Below are 25,156 nucleotides of genomic sequence, written 5' to 3' on the forward strand. Positions count from 1 at the left end.
GGAAAATTAGAAAAGGAAGAGGAGTAGCCAATAAAATGGTAAGATTTCATGGCAATTTATGGGTACGTGTACAGGTATCTGTTGTTGGGGTTACCTGTGCTGCCAGCCCGTTTTCCTGCCTTGATCACATGTCATTTCCTGTGGTCGTGCTTGACGAAGCAAGTCAGATGACGGAGCCCACGTCTTTGTTACCTCTGGCCAGGTATGACCAACTTTTAACCAATGACCAGGTGATTAAGGCCTTTGTCAAAAGCCTAGATTCTAGCCATGACCTGAAATCTCCAACGCACACTCTTTTATCTGCTGTGTACTCAAGGTTTGGCTGTGAAAAGCTGATCCTGGTAGGAGACCCTAAGCAGCTTGCCCCTACCATTTCCGGGTCCGAATCGCACCATGGAAATGGACTTGAGCAGACACTTTTTAACCGTCTCAGGCTGTTGGTGAGTACAGATGAACAGGATATAATTCGGGCCAGAAGCACGCTGTGTGGTTATTTACACTCGGCTTGTGAGTGCATCCATCCAAGCTTTCATGTGGACATTAGGGTCTTGTCTTGGCATTTCTGGCTTGGCTGAGCAAGATGGAATTTGGAGATTATGGAGTTGTTGTTGTGATGTCACAGTTTGCTTCTACTGTTCTAAAATAATTGTATTATTTAAACAATGAGATGAAAATATACAAAAATGGAACGTAGTTGATCAAACAACAAAACTTATCATTATCATTAATTTGCAATACTTGGTGATGGTCCAGGGTCATGAGCCTGTGTTTCTGAGCACTCAATATCGCTGTCATCCTGCCATCGGGCAACTGTCTGGATCCCTGTTCTACGATGGACACTTACGGAATGGAGTTACTGCCACCGAGAGATCCCCTGCTGTTCACTGGCTCCCAACACTTGCATTGTACAATGTGTCTGGGCAAGAGCAGGTGAGCCTTTTTGTGAAAATTAAGTATTGTGAAATGAAACCTGATTCTAAGAAATGATGATTATGATTGTCACTTCCTGCATCAGACACTTGAGTTTTCCTTCAGGTAGCTGGAGGTTGGAACTTGATTAATGATGCTGATGTTTCATTTGCAGTTGACACGTGACGGAAGTTGGCAAAATGATGCTGAAACTAAACTTGTGGTGAAATTGGTGGAAGCACTCGTTGATGATGGTGTGCCCGGCAGCCATATTGGAGTTATTACACCTTATCGAGCCCAGGTCCAGCAGGTATCTGTGGAAGGCTTTTGATTACCTTAGTTCTGTCCTGGCTTCTCTCGCCCACTAATCTCCCTGTCCTCCCCCAACCTGTCCTGGTGGCACACGTTCATCCTGAATCCCACACCTGGTTTCTCTCCTCAATTCCAAGTTGAATTCTGATTCTGATTCTGATATACCATATTCTGTTACAGAGCATTGGTGCTGCCAAAGCAGTTTCTTGGCAAGGGTTAAAATGGATGGTTTGCCATTGCCTTCCCAACAGTACTTTAGGCAGGAATTTGTAATGTGTTCACACTGTTCATGGTGCCAGTAATAGCTAGCCAACTCATTGCGAAGTACACCCTGAGATCTTTAACATCTACCAACTAATGACAGTAGATGGGACGCCCAGTTTAACGTCCATCCGAGGGATATCACACATTAATGAATCGCCCTGCCTGTGATTCACCGGGATGGCAGTTTATAGCTGGACCGATGTTGAAACGCAGGCTGGACAGCTTAGAGGCGCATGTGCATACCTCGAGGCCGTCCTGTCAGCCCTGTGATCCTCAATGGAGGAAACAAACTTTGGAGGGGACAACAGAGACTATGATTCATTAAATAATGTTGTTCACATTCCTCCTATCCCCAGTGCAAGCATCTCCCTGATAGGATTGTTTATTAAGGGTATACAATGTTTGTATCATCCCCAAAAAGAATGCAAATCAGTGGTGGAAATGTGAATGATTCTCATAATGAAAACAAACCTGACAGGGAGACGAGGAGAATGTATTTACTTTGTTGTTTTTAAACAGTAATCCAATATCTTTTAAATTGAAAAGTCATTTTAGATTTCAAGCATTTTTAGGATAACACTAAACATGAAAGCATTCTAAAGTTTTAAAACTCACATATGGATGAGCAATACAATTATTTATGCAAATCTGGAGCAAATGGATATCAAGGATCCATCCATCCATCGGGACCATACTCTTTGCAGAGCGTTGGTGCTGCCTAAGCAGTCTCCTTGGCTATTGGACACAATCCTGGATGGGTCGATATCAAGGATGCATTCGGGGAATGGATTAACTATGGGGTTCTACCAGTTTATGAGGGAAACGTGCTTGTCACTGTAAATTGGATCTAAACCCTAATTTATGGAACCAGTTTACACATGATCGTTTCTGTTGATTCTCCTTGGCAGATCTCAAACCATTTGGTCTCTGTTTTGGCCTACTGTCCAGACATGGCTCGTTCTGTACTCGTATCAACAGTGGACGCATTCCAAGGTGGGGAGCGGGACGCTGTGATTGTATCATGTGTACGCACGTGCGTACAAGGTGCCAGGGACGAGACACGTAGGGTCACTGTGGCCCTAACTCGGGCAAAGCGGCACCTGGCTATCATCGCCTGCATCGCCGGTCTAAAGCCCAGTCCATTGTGGGGCAAAGTAATCCAGTACTGCCAAGGTAAGGGTTTTTGTGTATCGCACTGGAGGATCGCATGAGTGCAGAAAGATCTCTTTTGGCCTATAAAGCTTTTGTCAAATCCGGCAGCTGTCCAGGACCAACATGACATTCACATGATCACGTGCACTCGTGCACCAACACATACATATACCAATGATTATGGCAGTCGCAAATTGAGGAGATCTTAGCACCGGCAATGTTCTTTCACATTGTCTTTCATGCAGACATCAGCTGTGTTCACGATGCGAGTGACATTTTCTCCACTCTCGATCGAATCATTGAATCGAGAGGGAGCTGGAAACCAGGCGAGGAACTTAGACCCGAGGAGAACTGGGAGAAACCCAAAGAGAGTCTGGAGAAACCTGAGGAGAGCTTGGAGAAACTTGAAAAGAGCTTGGAGAAACTTGAGGAGAGCTTGGAGAAACCCGAATGTATTCCACGGAAAGCAAGGGGGAAGGAACACCTTGCACAGGAACCAGAGAGACAGCACAAATGGAGAAAGAGAAAAAAGGATAAGGGTGTGTTCCAGGTAAGTTGAAAGTTATTTCTTAGTACTGCAGGGCGTTCTTCAAAGACAGGTTTAAACCCGCAGTCCGAAAACCATGGCCTGGTGTTAGAAAACCTCTTCACTTGCATTCCAACATCCCTCAATCTTTTTCTGAGATTGTTTTTAGAAGTACATTTATTGGTTTTGGAATGTCTGACAAGATGGCACAGAGGTCATGCACAGATCTGTGAGGGTTGAGTATGAATTTGGTCCTTGATCTGACTATAAACTGTTGAACCAGTCCTTTGCAGGCAGGGTGTTGCATGAATGATGGTGCTGTCCTTTGGTGGGACCTTGACCTGGGGGACCATCTGCTTGCATTGATTGGATTGCTGACAGATGTTTAAGATCTTACAGTGTCTTTTGATGAGGAGTTGGTTTTTCACGAACCGGCTGGCCAGGTGTGATGTTTGACCGAAGGTAATTTGGGCAGTCCTTTGTTCCTGGTGCTGGGGGTAACTCGCTTACTCTTCTTTATGATATGTACTGTGGTATCCTTAACATCCACCACATAATGCTAGCAGATGGGACACCCGGCTCAATGTCTGTCCGAGGGACGGAGTACTTTGTGATTTAGCACCCTGCCTGCGAAGCACCAATCCGAGTATGTCGTCTGGTCAGGAATCAAACACGCACCAGACACCTAAAAGTTAAAGTGCTCTACCTCTACACCAGCTAGTCAGCCGGGACGTGGCGTAAGATGATCATTATTTATTTGATTGGGAAAAATGCATTGATTGGTTAGTTTAGAGAATCAAACTAAAATACGCAATTTGGCGTTTGTCTGTCTGACCACGATACATTCGGTTGTTACTTATCCAATCTCAAACAAACTTGACAGAAGGACTAAGGGTCACAAGATGGAGGTTGTAGCGATTTCATTTGCCCCCTCCCCAAGGGGGTTTTCTGCCTTGGATGAAATCCGTGTTGAGGTGGATAGATATAGCTTATCGTGACATTTTGCCAAGTTCGTTTCCAATTACGAAAGTAATAACAACACTAATGATAACATCATAATATTAATGTTATGACAAAAATATTAATGCTAATAATATCCCCCCCTCCCCAATGGGTTTTTTCCTCCTTGGACAAGCACTGTGTTGATGTGTATAAATAGTACTGCTGTTTATCATTAAACTAAAAGGGAAGAAACCTCACGTTCTTGAGGCATTATATGCTTGTCACATCCCTCACAGACTAATGAATCTGAGGCTAGACCTGCGATAATCTATATACCCCAGAGAGAATAAGAACTTGATCATTCCCTCACTCTCTCAGGGAGTGGCTGGAGTAACATCAAAAGTGCACTCTTTTCTTTTTGAAAACATTGCTTGTCAACTTCCGGCTGAGGTGTTAGGTTTTTTTTTGGTGGGGGGGGGGGGGCACGCAGCTTATTTTGTTGCATCATCACGCCTTCATGTATGGAATAATGTGATATATTTTGTTTTCAAAACAAAATGCTCGAGTGCAGGTTGAAAAGCGATTTAAAGGATCAAAGTCAAAGGCAGTTCTTGCCTCTCGTCCCTGTTTCCTTCCCTCCGACGCAGAGAGCATTGAGCAACAGGGAACCATTACGTGCTGACGGAATATACAACTTGATGATGCTTCCATCAGCAAAAGGACTTTGTTAATATTGTAAATGTTGGTTTTGATATTTCCCATTAATTGTATGTGCGATAAAATAAAGAGACGTTTTGATCTTACTGATGTTTTTTATCCCGCTCCCCGGAGGGAGCGGGATATTGTAATCGTCCGGTTTGTTTGTTTGTTTGTTTGTCTGTCTGTCTGTTAGCAACTTTACGGCAAAACGGCTTTAGCAAACACTATCAAATTTAATCCACAGGTGGGCAATGAACCTTGGACGACCCCATTAACTTTTGGGTTCAATTGGATCAAAGGTCAAGGTCAAGGTCACGAAAAGATCAAAATCGTTTTTCGCTCATAACTTCGTCAAAAATATCTGATTTACTTCAAACTAAGCTTATAGTGAACCTTATTCTATTTGTCACTTATAATCCAACCCATTCCTATAGTGAAAAATGCATATTTGTGAAGATTGGTAGGGTCCGATGTTTTGGGAGCCATGGTCATCGGTCTTAATTACAAATTTCCATTATAAATCAAAAAAGGTTAGGAATATGCGTCTTTACTATGGAAGACATATATCAAGTCCTTTATTGGCTTTCATTTGACACCATGAGCTTTGACCTTACGAGGCCTTGAAAGGTCAAAATCATTTTACGGTCATAATTTCGTCAAAAATGGTTTAATTGACTTCAAACTAAGACTAAAATATTCCTTATTCCATTCCTTATAATCAACATTCAGGTAAAGGATGTATCAAATTTAAATTTGATCCCCAAAATAACTTTATGCCTTAAATGGGCGGGATTTGTTGTGCCTGGCACCACTTTTTTTATATACAGTACATGGTCGAGGCTTGTGGAAGAGCTCGAGCAGAATGGAAGGGAACAAAATGGAAAGGGAGAAACACCAACAACAGAGTAGAAGTTAGAGTGAGATCAAGGGGAAGGGGAGAAGTACATGTGGCAGTGAACAAGCTGCACACAAGCTGAATGAAAGAGCAAGAAGAGGAAGGGGAAAGTGGGGATGAAACTGAAAAGGAACAAACCAACTGACAACAAACAAAAAAGTGAGGGAGAGGGGGGGGGGGGGGAAATCACAATAACCTGGGAAAATTGAGTGCTTGGGAATGGGGTCATTATGGGTAGAAGAGGTCATGAGTGTGGTTGGGTAATGAACTGAGGTAATGATGAACACCGACAGTGCCTTCAGAAAGTATTCGCACCCCTCGACTTTTTCACATATTGTTCCCTGAATTAAAAATGGATTGCATTAGAAAAAAAAATTGGTCACCGATCTACACAAAATACCCCATAATGACAAAGTGAAAACGTCTTATTAGAAATTTTGACAAATTAATTTTTTTTTAATTGGAGCAATACCCCTGGGTACTCACCTGGTAGAATGATGATACTGAGGAGGAAGTCAACGTGGAATGAAATCAGCAAAATGTACTAATGAACCAATGTTATAGCAAATACCTATTTTGGGGGACAACCTGACCACCCCCATAAAATCGACCCCGATATATATTCATTTTTTTTGAATAGCGTGAACAAACTTTGGTAGATCACAGGTGATGAAGGTTGTGGTCAAGTTTCATCAAGATTGTATCTGTAGTTTTGGAGAAGAAAGCAAATACATATTTTGGGGGTAACATCCCACCCCCCCATACATCCCCTTAGACCCCGATTTTTTTAATGTTGTGAAAAAAACATTACGTCACCGGTGATGAAGGTTGTAGTCAAGTTTCATCGGAATTGCATGTATTGTTTCTGAGAAGAAAGCAAACACCTATTTTGGGATGCAACCCCCGTAAACTCCCTCGGGCCCATTTTTTTTTTAATGCCATGAACAAACTTTGGTGCATGCACGGTGATGAAGGTTGTGGTAAAGTTTCATCAAAATCTTATGTGCAGTTTCACAGAAGTTGCAAGTATTTGTGGACAGACGGACGGATGAAACGCCATCCCATAAGCTCCCCGGAACGATGTTCCAGGTGAGCTAATGAAAAGCTGAAAGGTCTTGTGTCAATAAGTATTCAACCCCTTTGCTATGACACTCCAAATTGAGCTCAGGTGCATCCAATTTCCTTTGGTCATCCTTGAGATGTCTCGACAACTTGATTGGAGTCCACCTGTGGCCAATCCAATTGATTGGACATGATTTAGAAAGAAACACACCTTTCCATATGAGGTTCCACAGTTGACAGTACATGTCAGAGCAGAAACTCCCCCATAAAGTCCAAGGAACTGTGTGTAGAACTCTGAGATAGAATTGTGAGGAGGCCTAGATGTGGGGAATGGTATAAATCTATTTCTAGTGTGTTGAAAGTTCCCAAGAGCACAGTGAGCTCCATAATTAGGAAATGGAAAGAATATGGAACGACCCAGGCTCAACTGGAACTGGCCGTCCAACCAAACTGAGCAACCGTACAAGAAGGACCTTGGTCATGGAGGTGACCAATACCCCAATGACCATTCTGACAGAACTTCAGAGTTCCTTGGTTGAGATGGGAGAGTGGACAGACGAAAGGCACTTCTGAGAAAAAGGGACATGACAGCACGCCTGGGGTTTGCGAAAATGTGCTTGAAAGACTGAGAGAATGAGGCAAAAGATTCTGTGGTCTGATGAGATGACAATGAAATTCTTTGACCTGAATGCAAAACGCTTCGTCTGGCGAAAACCGAGCACAGCTAATCACCCATCTAACACAATCCCTACCATGAAGCATGGTGGTGCCAGCATTATGCTATGGGGATGCTTTTCAGTGGCAGGGATGAGGACACTTGTAAGGATACAGGGAACAATGAATGGAGTCAAATACTGGCAAATCCTTGAGGAAAACCTGCTTCAGAGTGCAAAATACCTGAGGCTGCAGTGAAGATTTATGTTTCAACAGGACAATGACCCCAAGCATACAGCCAAAGCAACACTGGAATGGCTTCAGAACAAGAAAGAACATGAAAGTCCTTGAGTGGTCCAGCCAAAGTCCAGACTTTAATCCCATTGAGAATCTGTGGAAAGACTTGAAGATTGCTGTTCACCGACACTCCCCTTCCAACTTGGCAGAGCTTGAGAAAATCTGTAAGGAAGAATGGGAGAAGATCCACAAATTCAGATGTGCAAAGCTGATACAGACATACACAAGACTCGAAGCTGTTATCGCTGCCAAAGGTGCTTCTACAAAGTATCGACTCCTGGTGGAATACTTATTGACGCAAGAAATTTCATATTTTCAATTTTAATGAATTTGTAAAAAATTCCTAAAACATGCTTTCACTTTGTCATTATGGAGTATTTTGTTGAGATTGATGACAAAAAATATAAATTCAATCTATTCTAAATTCAGGCGAACACAACAAAATATGAAAAAGTCAACGGGTGTAAATATTTTCTGAATTCACTGTATTATTATTTTTTTCTTGTTTTGTTTTTAGCTCACCTGGAACGTAGTTCTGGGGAGCTTGTGGGAGGGCATGTCGTCTGTCCGTCCATCCGAAAGTCCGTCCACAAATACTTTCAACTTCCTCTCTGAAACTACACATACGATTTCAATGAAACCTTACCACAACTTTCATCATCGTGAATGCACTAAAGTTTATTCATGGCATTAAAAAAAAATCGGCCCCTTAGAGGGTTTACGGGGGTTACCCCCAAAATAGGTATTTGCTTTCTTCTCAGAAACTACACATGCAATTCTGATAAAACTTGAACACCAACCTTCATCATCCATGGCATACCAACGTTCGTTCATGGCAATAAAAATAATTTGGGTCTGAGGGGGGTCTACAGATAGAATTTATGGGGGGTTTCCCCCAAAGAGATATTTGCTTTCTTCTCAGAAGCGACACAAGTCTGATGAAATTTGACGACAACCCTCATCACCCATCATCTACCAAAGTTTGTTCATCACATAAGAAAAATCGGCCTTTCAGGGGATATAAGGTGGGTTGCCCTCAAAATATGTATTTGCTCTCTTCTCCAAAACTACACACACAATTTCGATGAATCTTGACCCGTCACCCGTCATGTACCAAAGTTTGTTCATGCCATTAAAAATTTCTGATCGAAGAGGGTGTATGGGGAGGTTGCCACATCCCCCCCCCCCCACATATGTATTTGCTTTTTTCTCAGAAACTACACACAATTTTGATGAAACTTGAGCACAACTTTTATCACCTGTGGTGTAACAAAGTTTGTTCACAGCATTAAAAAAAATTGATCCTTAGGCATTTACTTTTTTCTCCATTACATATTGTCATAGTTGTGGGGGTAGATGGAGGAATTTTATAGAGTTGCTTGGTCTATGGACGTGTAGGAGACATCTCAATGTAAATTAAGTAGGGAAACTGAGCTTAAGTGTTACTTGTCACCACATGGGGGGTGGTGCTGTGTTAATTAGACAGGGATTAAGACCAGTTTCCCCCAGTATGTAATTGCCCCCGTGACCTTTTCCTACGTTTTTGCATTTACAAGCCAGCAATGAAAGAATCACGTTTTTTATAACATACCGCATGTCCAGGCAGGCAAGAAGACCCGCCTTCCCGGCTATGTACCATTAAGTCACACCCCCGAGGCTTATGATTGGTGAGTATGACATGAGAGGAGGGATGGGGGTGGGGGTCATGATAAAAAGAGCAGACAGGAGTAGTGAGAGGACACGGTTGGTGAGAAACGTGGCTGGGACAGAGGATCTTGCTTTGCTATTCTCTTGGCACGACAAAATGGCTGCATGATTCCCGTGTCGTGCTGTAAATTTGCCCACATGCTGGGCAAGCTAATCATTGACTGTTCGGCTGAACCGTGAAGTGTGTACGTTTCTGAGGAGGGAAGCAGAGCGTGCCTTTTGGCCTTATCACGGGGCCTCAGAGATCGTCTCATCGTGTGGTCAAGGAAGGTGGACGATTTTTGTGAGCAGACCTCATGTAAGAGAGGAACATTCGGCATATTCGTTCATGAGAAGAAGCCGCATGGTGGTTGTTGAGCCCTGGTGTTGAATACTGCCTCACTAATTACCTCATGTACGTTTCTCACCCAGAGAGCGGTTCGGTGCCATTTTGGGTTCATTTTCCCACGCAGGACGAAGCGGCTCGATCACAAAGTTCAATAGAGACCATCTCTGGGTAGATTTAAGTGCCAGAATAAAGTGAGGATTTTCTTTTATTTTGTTTTCCCCTTGTCTGTATTAAGATCCGTGTGTAGAGTCACCTCGACTTTAGACCTGAATTTATCTCATTGCATTTTGAACTATTACCCTTGTAAATATTTGATCTATTTTCAATAAATCTTCATCTTTATTTTAAGTTACTGATGTTGTGGGTTCGAGTACAAACCCTTTGTGCGTTGCTTCCATGTACTCCTTCCGTGCCGCCCTTCCCCTCCTGCGCGCGCCATATTCTCCGAGGATTCTCCGCGCCATATTCATCCCCTCCAAGGAAAACCGATCGGCGATCCGGCCTGGTCAGTGTTAAACACCGACCTGATCGGTCGGTGTTAAGTCCACGACAATTGGGTCAGGGGAATTAACCTAACCACCATGGCCACGACAATATTTTGTGGGTCATCCATGTCTTTCAGTGGCTCCCTGGTTATCTTATCCACCTGCTACCAGATGAGCACTCAGGGGTATTGCCCCTGTTTGTATATATTGTTGAGGCTCATGTAAGAGCTAACACACATGATATACAACAAGGTAGGAGACAAGAGGGGCAGGAGAGAGAATCACAAAACAGTGGGAAACAGAGGCGATAGATCTGTCGAAGGGAGAGGATTGGGGTGGGGTACACTGGGTAAACAAGGTGGACGCCACAGGCACTTTCAGGAAGGAAAGCAGGGAATTTGAAGGAGGTGTGTTTGGGGTGGATTAACGGGGGTAGAAAAGATCATGGTTTTGGATGGGGGAAGATATGAGATGGTGGTGAACAGCTGATTTGAAGACCTGGAGGGATGAGTGGGATTGAAGAGAGTGTGGGAGTTTGTTCCAGAGGTGGGGGAAAAAGAGGAATTGAAGAGTGAAGGTGAATAGTGATTATTGAATTTGGCAGTTTCACCAGAAGGGGGTTGCTGGGAGCCCTTGAATGCCCTGTGGAAATATAGGGGAGAGAGCATTGGGGGTGGGGGGGGCAAGGCCGGAGAGGACACGGTCATGTCAGGTATGGGAGCATGCACCGGAGCAGCGCGTCGCTGCATCCACTTTCCGCCGGTACTCCATGAGCCTCCGTCTGGTCATTTCCCAGGCAGGTGCCTGGCCCATCCCCATCTCCTTAAGATGCCGATCAACCTGCTGCAACCACTTGGAATGTGGATAGCCTATTGGGCTCCTCCACTCACGAGGCTCCCTTGCTGAGAGAATCTGGTGAGCAGGATCAGCATCAGGAAAATGACCCACGTGTCCGAATAGCCGCAGCTGATGCTCACGGACTATGTAGGTAACAAATCTCATTTGAGTCTCTCTCATCAAACCATCGTTGGATGCAAAGTCCGACCAGCGATAACCAAGGATTCTCTGAATAGACATAGTACCAAAGGAATTAAGTCTGTCTCAGATCCCTGGTCAGAGTCTAAGTCTCAGATCTGAAGAACAAGACTGGAAAGCATCAAGGACCTTGTAGCTACAGATACACAATGTCAGTACAATTTTAAAACATTTATTGAACAAACAAACAGATTATATGTGCCAGCACAGGAGATCCTGGACAGACAAATTCACTCCAGATCTCTCAACATAACCGGAGAATCTTCGTCTTTATATAGTTTCCAGTAAGACACAGGTTTTTTTTTTTCTGACGCTGATGCCAGTTCGCCCGGTCTTGACAATTTCCAGGTGAACCTTATCTTCAGTTTTCTTTGACAGCTCCTGCTTAAATGGTTGGAACACATATTCAAACCCAGACATATTAATCGCACAGAATGCTAGAATGACGTCAAACGCCAACCCTAATGGCTATTAAAACAAGTTTCCATCTTATGTAGGTTAAAAGTCAGTCTGCTTCTCCCAAAACTGGGAATATATATTATCTTGAAGCGACCAGAGCTTCGTGAATACATCTGGACACCTTCTCAAATCCACATTCCAACTTGTTTGTGTCTGTTTTAAAAAAATTTTTAGATCGCTTTTAAAATGACAGGCAATTCTTCTTATATTCAACTTACTGGCAAAGTTCAACCTGTTTACACATTCAATATACAGGTGATCTTTCCATACAGAGGAGAAATATAATTATGTTAATTCTAAATGGATACATACTTAAAACATCATATCATATTTGAGTACATTTTACTTCAAGTTTAACATTTTCATTTTAAAATAAGTTTTAATCATCAATTTATTTATTTTATCACCCCGAACCCATCATGATAAAATGTTTCTACATTCCAGTGGTTTTTTTTTTTTTTTTAACAACACAACATTTATGAATTTTTAAAACAGGCTTCATGGGCAATCTTTGAATGAACATCTCATTCCAAAGACATGAGCAATCTATGTACAAATCATCTTTCGCAACTCTCCCAGTCAATAAAGTTCCATAACTTGCTATTTCCCTTTTGAGGTAAACAGCGATGCAAGGATAGAGGTGCTGGTCCAGCCTGGCCAGACAAATGTTGCACACCTCATGCTGCCCTGGGTATCAGTCTTGATCTTCTTCCATATATGGCTTTGATACCTGGGCATACCTCTTGCTGATCATGTCCACTGCCTTCATCTTCAGATAAGACAAAACCATTAAAGACTGGAACGGGGAGTTCCTCAGAGTGCGGAGTAGGTCGAATTGCTGAGGGAATACAGGGATAGGAGATCTTTTGCCAGTTTTTCTTGCCGACACCCTTTGTGTTGACCAGGCAAAAATAGCAGTCAGTGATGTGGTCCTTGGGTTCTCGCCAAACCATGGGAACTCCAAAAGGCAGACCCTTTCGTTTTCCTTTTGTCCAGTCACGAAGCATTTCCTCACAATTATGACATACAATATGAGGAGCCCATTTCTTGTCTTGGTCGCCAAAGGGAACATCAAAATAGGCTTTATAGGCACGCCTTACAAACGATGTTATATTGCGCTTTTGACGAAGTCGTGTGTAGCAGCCACATACATAACAGAATGCATCAGGGTTATTTACACATTTTTGTCTTATTGAAGAAGCCATGATCAGATCTGAAACAAAGAAAAACATAAAGTTAAAGAATATATATCAATAAAGTTAAATAAATATCAATAAAGATAAAGAAAATTGATGTCAAATAAATCGTGAGCAAATCGTTAGCAGCAAAACGAATACGGTCTATTTATTTAGCAGTTTAGGCATCGTATATTTCCACTAAAGTCCGAAATCGCACCCCTAGTTCTCAAGTTATCCCTCGTGAAACTTGTGTGATCATTGTCTTGGTAATGATCTTCTTCATGCAAATCGCAAGCAAATTCGCCATACATTTTACAATAATCATTTTAATACAGACAATAAAACAACTACAAATTCTTCATACCTTCCTGTTACAATCTTGTCAGCCATATGGCATTCACTTTCTGATGCATAGTCCAGGTAGATTTAATCTATTTCACAAAACCCTTCAGAAGGACTTGTATACTGGATTGATTTATTTTATTTTATTTTTAGAGTCTTGCCCCCCAACTTGACAATCAGAACAATTCCAGAATCCTCACAACCAAATGTTGTTTACCTTTAGTTCCATCAATTACTTTTACTTTTGGTGTTACAGTTGAATTGAACTCTGACCCTCAACATTAACTCAGATTAGCATACAATCTTTTTATTTATTTATTTTTTTTACATAAAATTTTTTATTTTTAAACATTTGTTGGTCAGTTTGATATAGATCAATAACCCATCAGTAAATCATTTTAATTTGGTTTTACCAGCCTCTTACCTCTACATCACATCTTTTATCTCTGCATCATATCTCCCATGATCTAATTTACCGAAATTAGCACCTTACAAGGATTTACAAGGAAATCTAACACAGGTGGAGGCCATTCAGCCCACCATACTAGCTTATCAACACAAGATCCAAGGAAGAAAATACAAAAAAAGTTTTTAAATTAATGAGATAAGAATTTTTCCCTTTTTCCCTCAGGAGAGGGGGCATGGATTTGGTTTAAACACACATCAACCACACAACCCCCCTTGACAAGACCCTCTCGAACAGCACTCCATACACATGCACACAATCACCCATCAATGCTCAAATAACCTAAAAGTCTTATCAACATCCCTATACCCCTCTATCTCCATAACTTCCAGGTACCTGTCCAATTCTAATTTAAACTTATCTACTTTTTTGCTGCCACTGCCTTTCCAGGGAGACCATTCCATGCATTAACTACTCTCTGAGTAAAAGTCCCCTTCCTCTCTCTCAGGCTATGGCCTGAATTCCCCTCATATACTTAAAGAAAGCCTTGCTATTATGTTTAATATTTTTAGCCATGTCCTTCTCATACTCTTTCAGCTTACCGAGTTATTTCCTCCTGCCTGGCTGTTCTTGGTCAGTCTCGGATAGACGTTGTCTACAATATGGTCAAATCTTACTATACATCTCATTCTGACTGTACATCAAAACTTTGCAAGTCATGGACACAAATGTTCATCGTTCTCTCGTGATGTCTCCATTGCAGATTCTCACTTTCTTTCACTTCAATGAGCACAATGTCTTCCTCCTGACCGAGATCATAGCAATCTTTGATTGTTGCTTCAAGCAAAATGTTCTCGATCTGTAAATGAGATACTCTCACAATATTTGTTCGTACAACACAAAATGTACATATTGATTTGTGTTCAACAGGGGGGTTGAATCAGCCTGCTATCCTTCTGAAGTCGGCGAAATGAGTACCAGTGTGTACTGGTAGAGGGGCACTGCATCAGCGACACAGTCGCGCTTCCAAGAACTGATAGCTACCCTGGCAGCTAAGCTGCCATACGCAAGAAAAAGCAGAATGCATGCTTGTTCTGTAGTTCGTAACTCCCTGGTATGCACTCCTAAGTCCTCGTGCATGTGCAATAATCTATGTACTGAATTACTAAAATTCTCATTATGTATGTATGTATGTATGTATGTATGTTCCCGAAATACAGTCAAAACGGAACACGATAGCACAAAATTTTAGGGCCACCTTACTCACCATTCTCCTGCAGTGTGCAGTATCAAGTTTCGTTCAAATCGGGCAACGAAAAAGTTATAAAAAATTCAATTCCCCATTCAGTCAAGTACTCTTCGCTTTCGATCGTATCATGGTAATCGAGTACAGAGCTCAGATAGACGACCAGATTTCCTAATGTGTTTGTTGAAGTTTCTTCGTCCGTGTCCATCTTCACACATTGGTAAGTCACTAACTGGATCTTATGTTCAACTCGATTTGCTATGTTAACGCAAATTATATAAATCCTCCCATTTCGTACGAAGAGAGAGAGCTTTGATAAAATGCTTCTTGAATGTCACATATCTCCTTTTAAAAAAAAAAATCGTGATTATCATAACACACCATATATACACACTCTCGGTTGTTATAAAGTTTGTTTTTAAGTTCAATTCAAATCACCATTGGGTGTTAAAAGGAACACCACGTGCTTTTCGTTCACTGCCCGACCTCCGAGCCTGCTCCCTTTGTGGACTGGTCATTTCTCGCGTCTATTTGATCTTAGCTTATATTTTCGAAGGTTTGGTGATGTGCTCAAGACGTTTCCAAAAGAATTCCGATGAAAAACGGATGTTTTGAAATGTTTGTTGAGACATTCCATCGATCATGAGCTGGCGGATCACGTGACACGTGGCATCGAGCGGGCAGTCGTTACATTCACCTTATCTCACGAGTTTGAGATTATCTACCAAAGCATCTACCTCCGTAGTCATAACAGTTTGAGTTAACCTTACCTACCAAAAGTGATTTTAACATCTCTTAACCGCAACATCCTCCCAGACAACATTCACAACAGGTCGGTGGACGAATTTCCTTCGTGTGCACACAAAGTGTGCAATTCTTATAAATCTTGAGAAAATCGTTCCCGATTCATTTAATTTACGATTTTCGGTCATCGAACGACACATTTGCATAACGAGTTCATTATTGTGCATCGACACGACAGTACACCACAATGCAGTGCAGTATACTGTATATGATGTCATATTTTCTGACTTTTATTGTTATTTTTTTAAAATTATTTTTGGCGCATTTTCATACCTTTCGCATGACGTCATAATCCTGACAGCATCAATAATTCCACAATCCATCCCAATTCTGTAAACTTCCCAATCACATACATATTATGTGGACATTAAAAGTTATTTATTTAATTGGACTTTTAAACCAATATCACAGCATCATCAATCTCAGCTGACTATGGTGACCACATAATGTTTGACTCGTGGCTATTAAATCACCCTGTTAGTTTATAAAACGACATCATTTACATGACATTTCTCTGCAGTTTAAAGAAAAATCCTCTTGTTCTTTATGCTGAAACATTAAAGTCTAAAGAATAGACTTTAAACTCACTCATGACCTCTTGTACATGGTTCGAATCCTGAATCGAAGGTCAATTCTGTCTTCAAGCTGTTACTGAGATTTAAAAATTAAATGGCATTGTATGTTCCATTTGATTTCATTTCATAACCCAGGAATGCCTTTTACTCTGTTAACCAGCCTTATTATTCTTGCATTATTATTGATTTTTTACTTTTGACGGCTGAAAAATTATCATCCCATGTCAGTCTTGCGTGCACACAAGAGCAAACATGGTCAAATAATATCTCCAGCTTCAACACTTTATATCTTTGAACCATATTTTATTTATTCATTTTATATTTTATTGTCGCATTTTAAATTCATTTCAATTCCACTACCATCAGGGCATTTCCCTGTCTCACTTCTCATTTGCAATACAATACAACTTATACGGATACAGATACAGACAGGATACAACTAATCATACAAGAACTCTTAGACAAACGATACCTAAGTTTTCCTCAGTTTGAACCTCAATCCCAAGCTGGAAGCACAATTCCAACCAATAACACATTATTTCTCAATTTCCAACCTCCGTTGGACAATGCTCTATTCTCAACTATCTGTGAGACACCCTCTCTACTTAAAACACCTTATCCAAGCCTGGCCTTTGAAAGTGTCAAAGTCGACTTCAAATTAAACAGGCATCCACCGAACAGTGCCGGTGCTGCCAAAATGGACCATTCCGCCTTATCAGGACTTTCGGGACTCCAACAATACCTTCTGATACAACGTTTGTATCTTTCAACATAAAACTCAATATATAATCAACTCAAATTCTTGTTTGAAGCATGTCAACCTTTACAAATAGAGAACGAGGTTCACAACAAGCCGGCAGCACACCCTCACCCACAAAGATCACTATCTCTCACCTCTTCTGATCTGTGTGCTCGTGCCTACCACCAGCTCACTCTGAAACAAGCTCTTCCAGGTTTTAATGCTCCTGCATGGCCTGCCAATTGTAGATACTAATACACAACATCAGTACAATTTAAAAACATTTATTGAACAAACAAACAGATTATATGTGCCAGCACAGGAGATCCTGGACAGACAAATTTACTCCCGATCTCTCAACATAACTGGAGAATCTTCGTCTTTATATAGTTTCCAGTAAGACACAGGTTTTTTATTTATAATTTTCTGATGCTGACACCAGTTCGCCCGGTCTTGACAATTTCCAGGTGAGCCTTATCTTCAGTTTTCTTTGACAGCTCCTGCTTAAATGGTTGGAACACATTCAAACCCAGACATATTCATCACACAGAATGCTAGAATGATGTCAAACGCCAACCCTAATGGCCATTAAAACAAGTTTCCATCTTATGTAGGTTAAAAGTCAGTCTGCTTCTCCCAAAACTGGGAATATATATTATCTTGAAGCGACCAGAGCTTCGTGAATACATCTGGACACCTTCTCAAATCCACATTCCAACTTGTTTGTGTCTGTTTTAAAAATTTCTTTAGATCGCTTTTAAAATGACAGGCAATTCTTCTTATATTCAACTTACTGGCAAAGTTCAACCTGTTTACACATTTAATATACAGGTGATCTTTCCATACAGAGGAGAAATATAATTATGTTAATTCTAAATGGATACATACTTAAAACATCATATCATATTTGAGTACATTTTACTTCAGGTTTAACATTTTCATTTTAAAAATAAGTTTTAATCATCATCAATTTGTTTATTTTATTACCCCCAAACCCATCATCATAAAATGTTTCCACAACCTGAAGACTTGGACTTTCGTCCTCCTGCACAGTATCGACAGTGCCACCCCCCATGATCCAGTGAATCCATGACTCCCTAGACCGGACCCAGACGTCTATTGACCTCTGGCTCACAGCCAGCAGAGACATGAATATCATTGCCAAGGTAAGTGAATCTTTCCATCACCTCAACATCCTCACTTCAAACAGGTACAGACAAAATAGCAGCATCCAAGATGTCATTGAAAGCCTGGATCTTAGTTTTTGACCGAGGAAACCCATAATCCCAGGGGCTCTGACTCCACATTCACCACATCGAAAGCCCCAAAAAGGATATCTTGAGTCTCCTCAAAGATGACGACATCATCTGCGAAATCAAGGTCAGAGATCTTGACATTCCCAAACGATGCACCGCAGCTTGATCTCTCTGACATCCTCCCAATAATCCAGTCCATAAAAGTGCTGAAAAGTGTGGGGGCCAATTCATACCCCTGATGAACTTCAGTAACGGCTGGAATAAGTTGGAAATTGTGTCACTACATCTCGCAGCACTCTGAGTACCAGAGTATCACTCAGACATCAGATTGATCAGTTTTGGTGACACCCCACGAAGACCAAGGAACCTCCTCCAAAGGACATCCCGATTCACTGAATCGAATACTTTGCAGAGATCAACAACATCGGCAGTCAAAATGATTGAACATTATGAAGGATTTAACTTCATTCAATGAAATTATTTCTTGTACTCATCATACAGTATGATTATATGTGTAAATATGGCAAAACATTAGAGTCTCCCACTTTCCTTGCATCGACCCATCAGAATCCACCTTCCCTACCTGAGCCCCCTCAGGGCCCACCATCATCTCCGAAACTGAGTGCGCATTGGAACTTTGTTTGTAATGACACCTCGCCATATTGGGACTTCTACCTTTCTGATGAGGGCAAACGCGGTAATGAAACAACACGGAATGTCAAACGTGCACAGGTAAACCTAACACACACACACACACACACACACACACACACACACACACACACACACACACACACACACACACACACGTGCACCGGTGTCAAATGTACCATTGTGGTAATACTGTTTATGTACATACCCACATGTGAAAATGTACACACACATCAAGTAAATAAAAACGACAAACACAAAGATTTACCTAGAAACACCGTTCTTTGAAAGAGGATTTAAAGTGGGTTATTAGCGAAATTCAATTAAAAAATGTGTCAAGCCTCAGAACACAAAATGTCAATCTATAGGGGCTTACTCTATGCCTTCACAGCTACAACAGACATGGTGAACACCTGGTCGGATGGACCTTATTGTTTTTTTAATCTGCATCGACGTCGAACTGAGGGGTGGATTACAAATGGAGATCGCACAAAGCAATCCTTACACATTTTAAGTGGATAACACACCTCCCGAGTCACGCACCGCACGACACCACGGGACACAACAAAGGTGGAAACGTTCATCTAATCGATGTGAGATTGAAAGCACGTGTACTTTTTCCCGAAACGAACAACCAAGCAGCTTGGAGAACGCTCGCCAAGTGGCTTAAGCATTTGGGCAAGCACTCCAATGAAACGGTCGATAAGAAAGGGCTCCCTTGGCACGCAATTAGCAATCACCGAACCGTCATATTCAACATACACCTCCCGGAGATGCCCGAAATGTCACATATGTCCGAATTGGACAAACAATCACTTTCCTCGGAGTCGGAACTGCTTGTAAGCTCGATTCTGGAGCTTAAATTTTGTAATTCGTTTTATTTTAAGAGAAACTCGTGGCGATCGCATGTGCGGAAATGAAATAAAACAACGAATGCTGACGTCTCCCTGCCTTTATAAGCATTGCAATGTACCCAGCGATCCGTAGCTATGATGAACAGCTTGTTCCAAGTTGCGGCCTCTTCCAAGTCAAGGTGAAGTTGAGCAGGACAAAAAACATGGCGACTTCAGACCCCAGTGAGGTTACCCAGGAAACGCCTTCAGACCTCAGGCAGTGAGGTGGTCGAGGATTGCCTGATGAAGGATATAATTAAATAAGGCCGTTAATTATCTTCAAAAGGGATGTTCTAATTAACCCAAACACCCAATTTTCACTCCTGCACTTCCTTGGAGTTTTCTTAGTATGCATGTAAAGTTTCAGGATGCCCGGTTTTATAGTTTTGGAGTTATGGAGTAGACACACAAACTGACACACACATTGCCTTTTATTTGTGTGTATATGTATATATATATATATATATATATATATATATATATATATATATATATATATATATATATATATATATATATATATATGTATATATATATATATATATATATATATATATATATATATATATTCAATAATATTAATTAAAGAATTCACCTCACTAAAATAATTCATTCATTATTATTATATCAAATGTAATGCAATAGGAACTTGTTTACACAAAAACCAACCAAACTTAAATAAAAGGTGATGATGGAGTCTAAAGACATTCTCACAAGACCTGATCAAACAATCAGCCAAATATCCTCTGTTTCACATGATGGAAAAAAACCTTCTCAGCACATTCCACAAAATCATCCTTTGCTGAACAAATTCTTGCAAATCTAAGTAGCTGAGATGTAAAGACATTGTAACCCATTTTAATTGGGACCTACCTGGAAAGGTGGACAAGACTACAGGAAAACTGAAATCATCAACTTTATGATATACACTTGTACTAACACCATTCTGTCCAACTCTAACCAACACATCCAGATATGCAGCAACTGTGCAATCATTACCACTCTGTTTACAATCAGGCTATCTGGATAAATCTTGTGAAGCTGCATATCAAAAAAATTATAGTTAACCACACAAATATCATCTATATAACGACATGTATGAGATTATATTTCAGCAAATCCTAATTTTTTTCTCCTTCATCAGTTTCTGCAACAATGAAAATTCACAGAAAATAAGAAAAATATTCACGAGTCAGGGGCTGCAATTCCCACCCATGGGAATACCCTGAACCTGTTCAAACATTATCCCACAAAAAGACACAAAAGTATAAAATAAATTAACAACATCCTTAAACTTCTGCTCATCAAAACAATGAAAACTTGAGTATTTCTTTTTGGAAAAGAACGCTCCATCAAACCTGACACATAAAAACTTATTAATAGAGTTAAAAACTTTGTCAATCACTTTGAAGAGTGAATCCCTCACTGGTACTAAATCCATATTTGTATATAAAGTTTAAAAATCAAAAACTTCAAATGACTTGATATTTAAGCATCTAATTCCATCTAAGAACTCTAAAGACGAATTAATGTTCCAGAAAGTGTTAATACCAGAATTCTTCTCAATTACTAAACAATATTTCCTGAACTGTTCTCTAACAACTTGTAATCCTGAGTTAACTATATCTGATAACTGTTTGGTGGAACACTGCCTGGCACCCGCTATAAACCTCTACTTGTATGGGTTCTTATAAAGCTTAGGGATTCAGAAAAGCTGAGGAATACAAAGATTTACCTCTTTACATATAATACTGAAATTATTAATTAAAACTTCCTGATGCTCAGAGATAATATCTTGGAATGACTAATGACAAGGAACATACTGCATGTGCTATTTCCTATACTCGTGAAAGTAACCGTATCAATGCCTCTCTCTCTCTTCATAAAACCTCCACACAAAACTTTTTACAAACCACAACAAAATTATTAGCAGCCTTATCCGCTGGAGCTATTAGGTAGCTATCATGGAGATCCCAAATATCTTTTCGAACACTCAGCTTGTTCAATACTGGTTTAGACCGACCCAGTGAAAGCAAGCCCCGACTACTAAAAAAAATAATCCTATTATCCAGGACTTCCACAACTCTGTTAAACCATACATTAAAACTGTTTACAGATGACTTAAACTTGGTGCACGTTTTGTTAACAAAATTAGAGACAGAATCCACAATTGAAGACCTAATGCAGCTCCAAGGTTGAGTGACTGGTTCCCTATATTTCGCTCCCATTTTCATAAGATCTCTAATTTCACTTTTACTAATTATATTCAAATCCCCAGAAACTACGTGTCCACAAGGACCATATAAAAAAGGGGAAGACGAACATGCACAGTCAGTTTCCAAAATGTCCTTTACTCTATCGACACTGAGAGTTTAAAGAAATTTACCATAATTAAATAAGGATTCTCCTTCAGTCTTGGTGGAAGTGAAATAAACCTTCAATGGGGTTCGCTCCCTAACTTTATCTGGAAATAAACTCTCTATAGTAGTATCCATAAAAATAGAATGAAGCCAAAGCCTATCTACCTGCTTCCTGGCCAAATGAGAGTAACCTTGCCAACTGATGCCATAGGTCACAAAAACATAAAGCTACCAAAGAAGAATATGATAGAATTCCACTGAGATGCTTGTGCCTGCTTCTTGTGAACAAGCAAGCCAATTCGAGGGTTGTGTTGGAGAGCACATAACACATATCATCTTCAACTTCCAAGTGCTTCCTTCAGCTTGATTTGCAGAAAATGCACACCTGCACAGGTATGGAGCTGAAAGGGAGGAGCGTTTCCAGGGCAGGTTTTCCAACTTTAGAATATGAGTCACTGACTTGGGGCCCAGACAACTTCAGCAATTGGGATCTTTGTCCTTGTGCTCAGTATGGATTCACTCAATGAATATACTCAGTTTTGGTGGCCTCAGTGAAGTATTCCCCAGAACTTTGTGGCACAATACACATTGTGCCTTCTGAACTCCGTCATCAACTGAAGAAGTAAACCAGAGGTGTGTTCAGTTACCAAGCAACTAGCTATCACCAGCCGTTCCTTATCAACAGTTTTGAATGGAGTGCTTGCTTGAGTGCTTAAGCCACTTGACGAATGCTCTACAAGAAACTTCCTCACTGAACTCACCCCTTTTGTTCTTGACAGCCATGGGTGAAAGCCGAAAGGTGAACCAAGGTGAACCTTGAATTTAATAGGGAAAAAAGGAATACAGTCCCACCTTAAAAGATACAAAAACATAAAGTTCTAGTACATATCACAAGTTACCCACTCATGTTGTCAAGTTCAACAAGTAATCGGCCATCCAAGGAAGCTGTTCCTTCTGACAAGTCTGTCAACAGGTAACTGAGGTCTGAGTTTCAGAGTGTGTTACTCCAGTACAGGTAATGGACCCATGCATTATGAGCCAAATGCATCAGGAAACAAAGTGCAAATTCACCAATTGACAAAGATTGGCAACTGGTAGCCTCGAGGTGGTATATTCGATGCTCTGGGGTTGGACTCAAAAAGCTCTATTGACGGTATTCTTTCTGAGTCTCTGAACGATGTCGTTAGCGGCACAATTAACCAGGCCATATCTGAGCGCAACATAAGTTCAGTTAACACCCGTGAAAGTAAACGACATGTTGGAGGAAAACCTGTGCAAAGCAAAAATGGATCCGTCAATGGCGGTGTTAAACAACCTCTAACAATCGATGGTTCTACTGTGGGCAAGATTGTGTCTCAAGCTGTGTCAGCATTGCAACCTGTGCTTGTGTCATAACTGCAGCTATTACTGCATCCAGGAAACAGGTGATGGCTGATATGATGAGGATGTTGGTGAAAGACAGAAAAAGAGTCTGACAAACGCTTGGTGGGACTCGACAGAGCAGTCAGCTTCAAATATTCGAATTGGATCATCATGAGCAGGACTTGAGGAAAGACAACATCTGGGTGTTTCATATCACTGAAGTTCCAGATGAAGATACAAACAAGTTAATTGTCAACCTTGCTGCTGATATTGGTGTTGAAATGACAACACTTGACATTCGTAGCTTCCATAGGATCCCACCCGGGGGTCGAAATCAGAATGATAATTCTGATAGGCCTGATCCTATCATTGCTAGAGTTGTCCGCAGAGATATGAAAAAAAAGGTACCCACATGAAAAGGAGAACCGAAAGCAAGTATACATGAACGATGACCTCACCCGACTGAGAATCGAGTTGGTCTGTGAGCTGAGAAGATATCGTGACCTGAAACAAGTGTTGACAGTGGAAGGACAGATTTACTGTCTGCACTCCGATGGTGGATAGGAGATATAAAGAGTTATCGATTCACTGGACGACCTTGTCAGCATCAGATGGCCAGAGAGGAAAGTCCGTGGCCTAGACTTTTACCTGGATGTATAGGCCAGGCCCGATCCCTTTAAAATACCGAATGCCGGTTGTGTTCCTCGTGACAATATTAACGTTTATAGCTCTTGTGGCCATGTTAAAAAATATAACTGATCCCGATCACTTGTGTTTCCGATCTCTTTACACCCATCAAGTTTGCTGGTCTCAATGTGTGTGGCGTAGCTCGTAAAGCTAAGCATGGCATGTATCATCATCATCATCATCATCATCATCATCATCATCATCATCATCATCATCATCGTCGTCGTTTTATGGCCGTTTCCATGCTTGCATATGTAAGCCGTGGTTCACCTAATGGCTGCTTTCCAGGCTGCATGATCCCTTGCTGGCCCTCTTGTTAGGCCTTTAACTCTAAGATCATCTCGAAGCAACACATGCCATGTTTTCCTCGGACGGCCTTTACCTCTCCTTCCATTCACATTCATATTTTATACACCTCTTCACACAACTACCCACCCACATCCTTTCCACATATCCAAACCATCTCAACCTACCCCTACGCATAACCTCACTAATACTTTCTATACCTAACCTTTCCGCTCTCACCGGAGTCACTTGTTTACTTGTGCAAACAGCACATTTGAAGTCAGGTGCCACCTGCAGTCTACCCCTTATGCCATTACACCTCTTGTGCACCCAGCAGTTTCAAGATTTACACAATATTGAATTGCTACCAACACCTTTTCTCCAGACAGCACAGTGCCACTTCCCCCTTTTTTCCACACTTCCTTCTCCTGCTCCACAAATCAGTGCTTTCGTTTTCCCTGTATTCGCTTTCAGTCCTCTGGCCTCCATACCCTCCTTGCAAACTGCATATTTACCCATTACCTCTTCCACACCGTCGGCATACAGGAGTTCCCAAGGTGAGCCTCCTCTAAATTCCTGAGATATAGCCTCAATAACCATAATAAACAGAATTGGACTCAAGACTGAACCCTGATGAACACCCACT

The 25,156-nt window shown here is 41.2% G+C and overlaps 1 protein-coding gene across 4 annotated transcripts in view; it reads left to right on the forward strand.

Annotated features, from left to right (window-relative positions):
* Positions 1–10,099, forward strand: part of ZGRF1 (zinc finger GRF-type containing 1) — a 61,432-nt gene extending 51,333 nt beyond the window's left edge. Inside the window, exons 16-22 of one of the 4 annotated variants that reach the window (XM_085875314.1) lie at positions 75–202; positions 317–440; positions 754–930; positions 1,085–1,219; positions 2,394–2,658; positions 2,883–3,187; positions 4,677–10,099. In XM_085875314.1, the coding sequence (XP_085731440.1) occupies positions 75–202; positions 317–440; positions 754–930; positions 1,085–1,219; positions 2,394–2,658; positions 2,883–3,187; positions 4,677–4,787 (1,245 nt within the window). In that variant the 3' untranslated portion in view covers positions 4,788–10,099. The remainder of the gene's footprint in view (positions 1–74; positions 203–316; positions 441–753; positions 931–1,084; positions 1,220–2,393; positions 2,659–2,882; positions 3,188–4,676) is intronic. The other 3 variants (XM_085875323.1, XM_085875332.1, XM_085875342.1) reach the window with 3 other exon arrangements.
* Positions 10,100–25,156: the final 15,057 nt, after the last annotated feature.

This window comes from Eptatretus burgeri, chromosome 1, assembly GCF_056783735.1.
Source record: "Eptatretus burgeri isolate ZD-2024b chromosome 1, Ebu_testis_v1, whole genome shotgun sequence".
Taxonomy (NCBI): Eukaryota; Metazoa; Chordata; class Myxini; order Myxiniformes; family Myxinidae; genus Eptatretus; species Eptatretus burgeri.